The 14,164-nt window shown below is 36.6% G+C and overlaps 1 protein-coding gene across 1 annotated transcript; it reads right to left on the bottom strand.

Moving 5' to 3' along the window:
- Window positions 1–1,415: 1,415 nt before the first annotated feature.
- Window positions 1,416–13,506, bottom strand: LOC144447520 (uncharacterized). The gene is made up of 8 exons (XM_078137604.1): window positions 13,243–13,506; window positions 8,755–8,877; window positions 8,272–8,388; window positions 7,455–7,559; window positions 6,181–6,288; window positions 4,867–4,970; window positions 2,879–2,972; window positions 1,416–2,041 (listed from the first exon to the last, which is right to left on the bottom strand). Exons 1-8 carry the CDS (start codon window positions 13,295–13,297, stop codon window positions 1,905–1,907), a joined length of 843 nt encoding a protein of 280 aa, XP_077993730.1. The 5' UTR covers window positions 13,298–13,506; the 3' UTR covers window positions 1,416–1,904.
- Window positions 13,507–14,164: the final 658 nt, after the last annotated feature.

The raw sequence follows: 14,164 nt of genomic DNA, 5'->3' as shown, positions 1-14,164 counted from the left end.
TTGTTGAATCTAAGTTTCTCGGTATTTGTGGGAATATCAGGCATGTATTTACTCGTCTGTTAACACTGAAGTCTTACTACAGTGTTGAAACACGTGGAGAGAAGTGATCATATCAGATCTCTTGGCCTGTAAAATTAGGTCGACAGTGAAGTGAACTACCTTTGTAACACAATCAATTGCTATTCACTTTTTGCCCATCGTTGGTTGTCTGGTGGATTGTTGATTGAATCTGTACTAAGGGAAAGAACACACATGACTCATCCGATCGTTGACGGGCCTTGTACCTAGTTCAAAAGAAGTGATTACATCGCAAAGTTCGTAAGTATCACGGTAGGAGAAATCCTTGGTAACGTCTACAACCATTGTTGAAAAAAAAAGTTATCAGTAGGAATCTTATAGGTAGACAAAACTGGTGAGTAAAGCAAGAAGGTGAACGCACTATTTCATGTTGCTGCGTATACAAATCCACAATTTCACTCACGTGAGATGATAAAAAGTGTCCTTGTAATCCACCAACGAATGAATATAATTCTGAAAAGTATCGTGAAACTTTTTCGATGAACAATAACAATTTTCTGCGCAGAATGTTTTTTTTTCATTTTATGGACATGTTAAGAATCTTTCGTATTTGCCTTATTGTATTAGTTTTGTTGCAAATGTAACACAATATATGTTACAGTCATATTTTCTCAACTGTAGGCTGAATCAAAAATGAAAAGTTTCTTTTGAAATGCACCTCCAAGACCAGTGGGGGTGACAAGTGTGCTAAGGATGGCTCATCGCAGTATATAGATTCCCCCAAATATGCTTTGAAAGAAAAAAAGGGCCCGGGACAAACAAAACGTTGCAATGGATGACTCAGCTAATTAAGAATTACTGAGATCCGACTAGGAAGGAAGTGCATGTGAACGACGTGACTACACACATATATACTGCAAAGCGTCTGCAATATGCAAAAATGGCCGATTTTATAGTCAAAAGTCATACGGATACAACATACTTAATTTAAAGATGGCTGCGATTCTTTCACTTTGTGCAAAGTTTGGACAGGCTTGTCAAATATGTGGCTGAAGACGCATGCACGGTGGGAACCCATTCCAATAGCCACCTCCCCCACCCTATTGTAATTTTAATGTCAGATAGAATGATATTATCACGGAGGTGTGAATAATTGTTTTTTTCTTTTTTGATTTTGCAGCAGAATTTTGGCAGATGTGTTCATAAAATGAGTTACCTATATTGTAGCGAACAGATCATTACGATTAGGATAGTTTATTGTTGATTTGAATCCTTTTTAGGACAGAACAGTTTCTAGTGTTAAGACAGTGATGATATTACAAGGAGAGACAGACAGATGACACAAAAGGATTTCAGAAGAATATTTTAATACTACTATAAACACATTGAAAAACATAACATAACAATTCATTGAGATGACCATATAATATATCACATCGTACAATTAATGATCGTTTACTACTTTTCATAATGCAGTAATCAATGAACGGTTATATTAAATATGAATCGAAAATAGCTTGGATAATTGATTTTATTCACAGAGATTTAAAAAATGGGAAATATCACTTGAATAATTGTGAATATGAATTTGAGATGAAATATTGTACATTCCGTAAACTCCTCTATTACCTCATTTCTTGTTAACTTGCAATTATATCTGAATACGTCATAAATGAACTCTTCATACGCTTATTCAATCAGTCTAGGAATAAATGAACAAACAAACAAACACACAAATCAAATATGGATATGACAGTTTAAAGGATTTAGAAGATATTGGTATAAATCAAATTCAGTGATTAATTCAGTATTTATTCTATGATTATCTTTGATTAGAACCACATATGGGTATTAATTAGACTGGATGGATAATAGGTTCTTCAAGTCTACAGCCAGAAGAATGAAATCAGCGACATCACCATGGTTACCATCATTGTAGGACTGGTTGAGGGGGCAAAAGCTGCAATTAGACCCTCAGCTGACATCCAGTTACATTGGTCTCCATGACAACACCTTGTACAGTCTAAAATGAAAACGATGTAACAGTTGTATGATATCTGACATTCAGACATGTTTTCATGTCATGAATAGTATTCACTTTGATTTTATACTTAAAATAAAGGTTAGGAGTAAATCCTAAACAGTGATAGAAACTTGTAGTATAATTAGCCACAATCTAATCTCATCAGTGATCTTAAAGCTTCACGGTGTAGTTTATTAATACTGATAACATAACTTTTAGACTAATGTCAGTGACTTGTACATGAGTCACTAACTGACAGTAACTTGTCTGTGACTATGTCAGTGATTTGTACATGAGGCACTCTCTGACTGTAACTTGTCATAGACTATGTCAGTGACTTGCCCTATGAAGCACGTAATAAGTGTAATTTGTAATAGACTTTCAGTCACTTGAACGTGAAGGTAATTGCAAACATTTAATAGGGAGAGGTGACTTTTGTTATTTTTGCACCATTATATTAGATTACTTTTGTACCATGTACTTTACACACACACACACACACACACACACACACACACACACACACACAAACATATATATATATATATATATATATATATATATATATATATATATATATATATATATATATATATATATATATATATATATCTGTGTGTATGTGTGTGTGTGTGTGTGTGTGTGATATTCTGCCAGCTGTTGAATTCGGCCTTTAAGGCGACAGAACTTGATTTCACTGACAGAAGTGGATACCCAAAGATGAAGAGCCCAATCTCTTGGAAATACTTGGGTGAATATATATATAAAGAAAAATTCAAGCGAACATCCTGGACACATTGTGAATGATTTAATACAACGTATTACTACTAAACTTACCATCCATTGCTTTGCAGTCGTCCCAACACCAGTCATCTGCACAGTCTCTCATGATCATGGTCTTCATTTCGTAATTATCCCAGTAAGTTTTCACCTAAGAGAGAAACAATATTCATATTCAATTCAATGTAACTTTATTGTCCTCGACGCAAATTTTCCTTTAGCTTCACCCCAAACAGACAAAAATACAAATTACACACAAATGTAGAGAACTGAAGACTAATAAAGCACTGATATACAGGCAAAAGGAAAAGATAAATGCATGTAAATGACATTAAAATACAGCCCAATAGGACATTGATACGTTAATTCGAAAATACCAATTTATTATGAACCTGAATTAGGACTGTTTATTGAGACTTTCTTAAAATGTTCTTATGGTCGATATACTTGCATCTCTGTTTGATGAACAAAACTAAAATTTAAGCTAAATATACGCGGGAACACTGTCTGGTTAGACAGAACTGAGACTGATGAAGGACCCAACAGCCGGTCCGATACATCATAAAAACAAGGATCAACTAAGTATCGACCTGGAGACGTATCGCCAATGTCTTCCCTGAAATAACCTTGACAAACTGGTCACCTGGCTAACTGACCTTTAATCCAATTTATCGTACCAAACAAAATAATCAAGTTTGAACCAGCTTCGGAAAATGCTTCCTCTTATTAACAAACTTGATCTAACAACCGATACTTGGTTATATGATAAAGGCAATGTCATACACTTATTTAATACTGATGGTGTTTGGAGTTCCCTTCCCTTTATTACTACTGACAGCCTTATTTTTTACAGTGAAGACACGGTTTTGGGAAAACATTGTGTGTTGAATTGTATTTGTGAACTCATTAGAATTTGTTGAGGGGGTCACTTTTTTCATGCATGGTAGAGAGGGTGGGTCAGAATTTTTTGTACAAAGATTTGAGAAGGTCTAAATTTTTCATGCCCCGGTCTTTTGAAAATCACCCCCTCCTGTAATTTATGTCCAGTCCCTTACAGTGCTGCCACTATTACATCCATGGTGACTTATTTTTGTGTGGCGGTCGGATATTATCCTATGCCAAGTATTTAGTGTTAGGTCGTTTTCTGATATTTCCTACACAGTAATGACTTCGTGGAGTTGACCCCGGGAGTAACATTGGAAGTCGGCTGCTATGTACGGTATTCCTTCAGACATGTAGATAAGTCACGTGGGGTATACTTTCCCGCTATTCCCGAATGTGGAATACGACCCTGAAGCGTAAGAGGTATTTTGTAGTCTATTGGCCTAATTTTGGGTGAGATTTAGTGTATAAAGGGGGGGGGGGGGTTCCCGACATTCCGTTAGTCAACCTGGAAACTCACTGGATGCTGTAACTTTGGGGATTTCGTAGCCGACTTAGCCCGTTTGTCTGGTTCGGTAATTGTGACGGTGGTAGATGCTGTACGACTTGCGAGTAGTATAGCGAGAATCTAGGTTTCGTAAGTACAAAACTAGACCTCTACCCCTGACGTACCAAACTGCTGTCTTGTATGACTATGTTTAGTTCGAAATAAAAATGACGGTTAGGCTGAAACGTACTTGCGTTCTGCTCATTAAGTATAATTTATTGGGATGCAAGACGTTAACCTTACAGCGATCCCCGATCGCTCCATACTTACCAAACAGACATACTTCGAGTTGGACCACCAGGGCTATTTGCTGGTGGAACGGGGATTCGAATAAGTTCTCTCGGTAAACAAATAGCACGCATGGGGCGCGAGTGCGACATTTGAATACTCGCTCCAACTCTCTTCCACTGTATCAACATTTTAAAAGCTAAAGAGTATACCAGTTATAATGACAATATATAAAACTTTATTTGTCAAATAGAGAAACACAAAACAATAATATTAGGAATCCGGGACATCATGATCAAAAAGGTTTTTATCCCTTCTGGCCCCTGTGAAAATATATTGTATTGTACCTCTGACCACTATACTTTTAGTGGTCTGAGAGTGTACGTACCGTGCAGCCCATGTTGTTTTCACATTGTGTTGTTTCATAGTAATCAGGATAGTAATCACAGTCAGATCCTATACCACCAGTGCACTGGTAACATGAGGTAGTCACTGAAATATAGTAGAGAAGTTGCTGTAAATCTTTTGTCATATTTCTAATCAATTGTACTTTTAGTCTGCTACTATTATATGGTAATTGTACACACCATGTATTGCGCCATCCACGCACCCTGACTTTAATGAATGCCTTTGTTTCTCGCTATGAAGTCGTTGATGGGTGACGGCTTGTACTCTCTTGCATGGCCACCTGTTTGATTGTTGAGCAACTCTTGAATATCAAACTCTTGTTTGGTACAGGAGTAGTGCACATGTGTTACAATAACAGTAGCATTTGAAGGAATCGATGGTGTTTCATTGGTGCAGTGTGCGCAGTCAGTGCACTATCTATGACATATACCCATAGGTAACGATATTTCCAGAATTCATAGTGAACACCATGTATACCAAAGTTGGAAGTATGTTACTCGTCGTTGTCAAATGGGAACCTATGTACAAGTTCACACAGTCCTTCAAATTGCAGATATAATGACGGTGCAAACACTTACTTGCAAATTAAACAAAATTGGTCAAACTACACTGCAAGAGGATTGAACATGGAAACGTGACTAGTATCGACGCATGAGTTATCCTGGGATCACCTGTATTAAAGTTAATGGAAGATTGGGATGGAGTCCTACAGCCTATCAGTAATCTTGAGGGACTGTTGACACTACTATAATTCAGTGATCGGAAAATACAAATCTTACACCTACGCTGTTAGTTTCCAGTGAAAATCAAGATAAATACTTGGTCTAGAAAGTCACCGTACAAAATGTTTGAACTTGGGGTCACAATTATATTAAAATTCAGTCATTTTAGAATCCGATGTATCGGCTACATCATGTGTTAACTTTATTGAGAATATAACAAAAAATATCAATTTAATTGAAAACAAGACGAAGCTCAAATTTATTTTAAAATGACCAGGTACAAGCATTTACATTGCAAAGTTTAGGCGATTTTCAGAACTTTACTTTCCGGAAATGTTGTCCGAGTCCCTGGGGCACCGATGCGCATTATGCCTTGAACCATAGAGCATTATTGAGCCTCACAATACTGGCTTATAGCGCCGACGGTGTAATTTGCACATGCCTAGATGGCGCTTTCTAACTGTTCGTGTTTATCTGGTAATACATAAACCATTTGGTAGTATATTTTCCCAATAATAGGAAAAGGTGTGCAGTAAACTAAATTGTAACGGGATTAGTCGAGCCATACTAACTTTCAACCTCGTTTTCACAGAAAACACCAGTACGTCCCTCTGGACAATAGCAGTAACCATTGTAGCCACAAGTTCCACCATTACAGGAATAATCATTACAATATCGATCTACGGAGTAATAAGCATATATTGTTGATAAGATATGTGAAAATGGCACGTATACTGTGTGTAAGTCTGTACTCGTGCAGTAAAGTCATTCATTACTGTTATCATTATGGTTAGAGTAAGTATACTTAAACTCGATAGACTGTTGAGCCAAACGTTCTTCTCCCAGTGTCGAGAACAAAACCATACACAAATATATACATCGAAAATAGGGAGATTATAGAAATCGGGCACCGGGCACCAATACTGCACTTTGAACAGCTGGATGTATGCGAGTCAGTGCACTATCTATGACCTATACCCATAGGTAACGGTATTTCCAGAATTTATAGCGAACACCATGATATGTATACCAAGGTTGGAATTATGTTACTCGTTGTTGGTCAAATGGGAACCTATGTACAAGTTCAAACAGTTCTTCAAATTGAAGTTACTGATGGTGCAGACATTTCTTTACAAATTAAACAAAATTGGTCAAACTACACTGCAAGAGGATTGAACATGGAAACGTGACTAGTATCGATGTATGAGTTATCATGGGATCACCTGTATTAAAGTTAAGGGAAGGTTGGGATGGAGTCCTACAGCCTATTAGTAGTCTTGAGGGACTGTTGACACTACTATAATTCAGTGATCGGAAAATACAAATCTTACATCTACGCTGTTAGTTTCCAGTGAAAATCAAGATAAATACTTGGTCTAGAAAGTCACCGTACAAAATGTTTGAACTTGGGGTCACAATTATATTAAAATTCAGTCATTTTAGAATCCGATGTATCGGCTACACCATGTGTTAACTTTATTGAGAATATAACAAAAAATATCAATTTAATTGAAAACAAGACGAAGCTCAAATTTATTTTAAAATGACCAGGTACAAGCATTTACATTGCAAAGTTTAGGCGATTTTCAGAACTTTACTTTCCGGAAATGGTGTCCGAGTCCCTGGGGCACCGATGTGCATTATGCCTTGAACCATAGAGCATTATTGAGCCTCACAATACTGGCTTATAGCGCCGACGGTGTAATTTGCACATGCCTAGATGGCGCTTTCTAACTGTTCGTGTTTATCTGGTAATACATAAACCATTTGGTAGTATATTTTCCCAATAATAGGAAAAGGTGTGCAGTAAACTAAATTGTAACGGGATTAGTCGAGCCATACTAACTTTCAACCTCGTTTTCACAGAAAACACCAGTACGTCCCTCTGGACAATGGCAGTAACCATGGTCACAAGTTCCACCATTACAGGAATAATCATTACAATATCGATCTACGGAGTAATAAGCATATATTGTTGATAAGATATGTGAAAATGGCACATATACTGTTTGTAAGTCTGTACTCGTGCAGTAAAGTCATTCATTACTGTTATCATTATGGTTAGAGTAAGTATACTTAAACTCGATAGACTGTTGAGCCAAAAGTTCTTCTCCCAGTGTCGAGATCAAGAAAATGCACAAATATATACATCGAAAACAGGTAGACTATCAATATAAAATATACAAAGCGATAAATCAAAACAAATTGATATCTTTTTAACAAACAAAAACAAGAAGAGCAAACTGAAAACTGCAAAAGTAACTGTTTTTTCTAAATATTCCATTTACATTTCGTTTAAAAGAGTGAAGAGAGTAGTGCAGGTTTTTGACATACACAAATGAATTATGCCATATTTTTACTACATATACGTAAAACTCCTCTTTACAATCTTTGTTCTATGTTTTGGGATATACAGTTTATCTCTGACAGCAGAACAAGTTTTGAAAGACGAGATGCAAAAATTCGCGTGTACTCCAAAGTGAATTATAGTCAATATTTTCGGCTCAATGTTCATCCTTAAATACAATACAAATAAGTTTTCCTGTTAATGTAGCATCAAGATTACATAGCAGAAACACATACACACTTGGAGAGTTTATATGCACAGGCTTACTATCTGGTCATAATATCTTTTGAAAGAATAATTAATAGACACAACTTACAAGTTTCGCAATATGGTCCAGTGTAGTTGCCAGTACAGATACAAGTGTATTGGCCATCAGTAACGGCCGCACAATATCCATAGTGCATACATTCGCCACTGTTACATTCCATTTTCTCTGATGAAGAGAGTGGTTTTCATAAACAACATTGAACATTAACACATACTCTTAAACACCAACAACATGATTGACGACGTAGCTGTACACAATAATGTCAGCTTTCTCTGTGATGAGGATATACTTTAATAATGAAACAGGCTCTAAGTTCTCAGCTATCTCCATAACTACGAAGTAAAGTCTTCAAGTTGTGAGGCAAACATTGGTAAACTGCTAAACTGTAGTCAAAAATAGTTGGTTTGATATGCCCTTAATCCTATACAACGTGGCCATTGAAATTGTTTGAAATATCGAAGATATGACGAGGAACACAAACTGGAATTGGTTAAATAGTCAGAATAAAACCTTGCAGCTGTTTTCACTAACCCGTTTCACAGTACACTCCTGTACGGTCTTCTGGGCAGGAACAATGGTATGCGTATCCTACATAGTCACATTTTCCAGTCTCACACCCACGTCCACAGTTTCCCATACTTCCCATGTCCTGTGCTGCAGGAAAAAATTGATACAGTGCAATGTCAAACAATTGTATTACACTGTGTACAGAGATCACACTGTGGCCATTGTACAGTAAGAAGTGTCTAAACAACCTTAGAATTGGTTTTAACAAAAATGTATTAAGTTTTCATAGAATGGACGTGACTGACCACAACATGGGTTAAAACAACATCCATACACAACACGAAGTAAAATAGAAAACATGTCCCAGACTTTTTGCATTGCATTTGGCAATATAGATGTTAATACAATTTGTATGCAAATCACATTCTTGAAAATCGGTCTTACATAAGTAACATTTAGGAACATAAATGAAGTACTTAATCTCAGTACTAAAATGTTCGTAGACGTTTAGTTGAATCAGCTTTAATACTAATATAATAAGCAACATCTAAATGAGATGACAAGAGATCCATGTACGTACATACATACATACATACATACATACATACATACATACATACATACAGACAGACAGACAGACAGACAGACAGACAGACAGACAGATAGTAATACATACATACATACATACATACATACATACATACATACATACATACATAGTCATACATACATACATACATACATACACACACATACATACATACATACATACATACATACATACATACACACACACATACATACATACATACATACACACACACATACATACATACATACATACATACATACATACATACATACATACATACATACATACATACATACATACATACATAGTATACATACATACATACATACATACATACACACATACATACATAGTATACATACATAGTATACATACATACATACATACATACATACATACATACATACATACATACATACATACATACATACATACATACAGTCATGAACATATTCTTGTAATGTCCTCGTAATTATTTTCGAACTCTTCCATGTCTTGATAAATTGCACATTGTTCACCGATCAACCAGATACAACTGATTGCAAGAACAGTGACGTTTCTGACATTTATAAAGTTGTGCAATAAGCCTTATGGCTGATAGTTAAAATACGGATCCTCGCCCATTTAATGTCTTTGCCATGACAATTTGGAGGTCAATGTCTTATATTTTGCCCGAGGCGCAAAAGAACTGATGTTTACTACCAAACGTGTCCTGTTAAAGCCATTGAATGGGCGAGTACTATAACAAGCCATACTTCAAATTCGACGAGTTTTTTGAGTTTTTTTATCCTGCAGTTAGGGTGCAGATCTTTGGGTAGAGCGGTATGGTGTTTGAGACTCAATCAGGCTGTATAGACGATATTTTACACACACTTTACTGAAGAACTGGTGAACACCTAAAACGAACTCTTGGGCGTAGCTACAGCACAAGATGCGGACAGTTTCAATGTGATAAGTTTGCTGACACTGTCATTTTGTAAAAACTCCTCATCTCTGGAGTTTAGGTCAATGTGGATGAGACGAAGTGGTGTATAGAACCAGATGTAAACTGAATGCCTTCCGTATAAGGGCAAAGTCTTTAGACGTTCTCTCTTACACACAATAACTGTTGGAATGTAATAGAACATAGGCGAATCGCTATGAAATATGTAACACATTATATTGAATTTGAAGTATGCATTGTGAAGATATAGCCTAATTACTGAAAATCGTTAATTATGCAAATGAGTCATTAAAACTAAAAGCTATATTATCAAACTTTATATGGCAGATGGACTTTGTTATCACCAATGTATGTATCAAATTATGTTAAGTTTGCAGCGTGCATTCTTAAGGTATAGCATAATTGCTGCAGCTCATTAACTATTCAACTGACTCACTAAAAATAAGAGTTACGTCAATGAGCTTTATGAGACAAATGCACACTGCTATCTTGAATGTAAGTACCAAATTATATAGAATGTGAAACTTAAACACTTCGCATATAGCCTAATTACTGAAACTCATTAATTATGGCAATTACTCATTAAAACTAAGATTTACAACAAACTTTTCAGGATGTGTGCCCTTTCACTCCTTACTTTATACAAATCACTATGCACAATGGACATGGAAGGTATAAGGAATACAAAAGACACATCAGCGTTGAATATATTATGTTGCATAGATGTACTCACTGCCTACGAGAAAAATGTCCATCTTTGCATATGACCTTTTTGAAAAGCAGTACTTGCAGTGGGTAACACAGAAACCTCCGCATGAAGTGTATTTCATTATAATTATTTAAAGGAGGCTTTGGTTCTATCTGATGGTATTGTCACCAAGTATTCGTCACGCCCCAAAATAACCCCTGTCTGAAATGTCATCACTCATACAATCACCAGACGTGCAGTGCATCAAAACCAAGTATCAATAAAGGCAAGATTTCGTGACGAAGACTATGAAAAGCCAAGATTCTTTGTTACCATCTACCAATATGATTCAGCAAAAATACTCACCTATCCTAGATAGTTTTTTCAAGATCTGTATAGCTACCTTTATTTCTATATACATTTTCTACTGGCACCAAATTTTAACTGATGGATAAGCTCAAACTCTATATGTCTGAGGGAATATTATATTTCTAGTTTTTGTCCATTAACCCACAAACAACGAAACAATCCAATATTGTCTTGCCGTCATGTTGCTTTATGTGTGGTATGACACAAGCAAAGAAACAGTCAGATATCCTGGCATGTCTACCTTGGGTCGATAGTGAAATAAACTGCCTGTTTTGTAATACGTGTTAGTTATCTATCGCATAACTAAATAAGCTTAAAGTTGGACACTCCCCTGGTCCGATATCAGATATATCATTTTCTTCAAGGGGTGTCAGGAAAGACTAAGTACCAAAAGAGAGGAAAATTGCTACGCAACACGTAGACTACCTGTTCTTATTTTGAACAAGTCCACACCGGAATGCAAGAATACTGGAATTGTAGGAAGATTTGTGACTAAAACTGTCACATAGACTAGCTGTTGTTATGTTCAATGGACAGAAAAGTCAAAACAAATTTGTTTGGATCGAATTGACACAATTCTCGCCGTCAGAATGGCAAGGTTAATCGTCCAAATGCCTAAAACACCAGACCCCAATGGGAATACGAAACATCGTCTCTTCCGGAACAAGGATTTTGCAGTAAACCGTAGACAATGGGGAGGAGAATCTCAACTGTTTATGGTTCCATAAAGGAGGAAAAAATCATAATCCGAATATCATCCTTAGCTATGCCAGAGAATGACATGGTGACCGTGCCAAGTGACTCCGGATCCGAAAATGGATTTATATTTCAGCTATCCTTCCGAGGAAAGGTAGTAGTGTATATTGTAAATTTAATTTCACACTGTTCAGTTGAGGTTACAACTACATTGTTTAGAACCTTTTGCTCAAATATGTACTGCTCTCAGCTGTGGTCATTGTACAGTAAGAAGTGTCTAAACAACCTTAGAATTGGTTATAACAACGCTTTCCGTATTCTGATGGCTTACCCACCAGATTGCAGTGTCAGTTCAATGTTTGTACAACGCGCAATCTCCGCGTTTTAGACGAAAACTAAATGTACAATTTTAGTTTGTTAAACGTATAAAGAATAGTTCTAATGGCGTCACTTTAGCGGTGCTTAATTCTGATACAACCCTCTGCTCGAAGAGTTTTACATTGTATAGAGATTTGCTGTATTTTTAAACACTTCTACTTACTCGTCTGTATTTTTCAGTGTCATTTTAATGTTCTAGTTGGTTCATAATGCTGTTTCTGTCTATCTTTCTTCTGTCTCCATTAGCTATGGGATGTTTTGAGCGTTGTTGCGTTCTTTCTTTTCCGAAATAAAGTTTAATAATAAATAATAATATTGTCCCAGACGCCATTATTACCCAATTAAGAGGTTGATCCCTAAAATATTAACGTCGGCGCTGAAATCACCGTTCTTGCCAGTGCAAGATGTGGTGATAATTTGTAATATCAATTTTCCACATCATGCATTTTCCTGCTACACGAAGTGACTTTAGAACAGTGTGTCACGATCGGGTGGTGACAGTTTTTTGGGAATCATCGCATAATGACTTGTTTAGTCGTCCAAGGAGAAAAACAAACAAGATGACCGTTTGCAACACTGAGAACAATACAATTGCCATCGCATGCATGAATGAATGTGATCGTCGTTTCTTGTGTGTGTAGGGAGAGGCATGAAAGTTAAAAAAAAAACAGGCAGTTTGACCAAAACTACTTTGCTAAAGTGTCGATGAAAACATCGAAGTTGTGGATTAAATGAAGGAAAGTGTTATATCTAGCACTATATCAGAAATTCAGTTACACACAACTAGGATTTCATCACCTATGTTTCCTTTATTTCACCACATACCATATCACTTAATGCGCCTACCTGATGATACAGCAATCATTACACCCACACAGATCAGAACAGAGTACATTTTCATCTTGATTATTCCCCTGCCAAACAGAACTGACTAAAAGTTGCACAGAACTTCGGCTCAACTGCGTCACACGAGTCAAAATGTGTCTTTAGAATACTGTGTGTTGTAATTGCTTAGCAGCACCTGACCTCGTCTATTTAGAATGTGAACACCGCACCCTGTATAGATATTGTCCGCATGAACCAACACGAGAGGCTGAGATGTCGTTCTCATCTATTTCTATTCTTAAGACGAACAAAAGTCTCACCATAGTAGTAATACATAATAGTACCTGGTTGTACCACTTGCCTTCGAAAAAAATGAATGGAATAAACCACTTTGCATATGACCCTTTTTTTAATGTAGTTCTTATACCAGCAATACAAAGATCATCATTGTGTATTCTACTTTGCCGTGACGGTCGTGGGTCGACCTCTATCGTGGGTAGACCTCTATGGTAGTATGATTTCATAAATAAGGGTTTTTTTTCCTATACGCCCGAAATCTGTGATTATGGGAATACCACAACAAATAACGTGCGCGTTTCCCACTGACGTAACGAAATGTCGGTTGCCTTTTCTAGCATAGAAAATGGTCACTATAGTAAAGGTTCAAGGTGACCTCTGGTGTTTTGGGCTAAACTGTTAAATCTAATACTCTATTAAAACACAGACGTGCACTCAAAAGTGCTACCACATATGTCGTCGAATACACCTACCTGACACAACAGTCGCTACAAACAGACAAACCAAGACACAATACATTTTCATCGTTGTCGGTTCCCCTTCCAAACAAAGCTCCAGAGAACAGTTACAGTGAACTACGATTCGGTAGCGATAGTTCAAATTCAGCAAATGCAGAGCTTCTGGATCAAACAAATACTCAAGGGTA

The sequence above is a fragment of the Glandiceps talaboti genome, chromosome 1 (assembly GCF_964340395.1).
Source record: "Glandiceps talaboti chromosome 1, keGlaTala1.1, whole genome shotgun sequence".
NCBI lineage: Eukaryota > Metazoa > Hemichordata > Enteropneusta > Spengelidae > Glandiceps > Glandiceps talaboti.
This window is presented reverse-complemented; position numbering and strand designations above follow the sequence as displayed.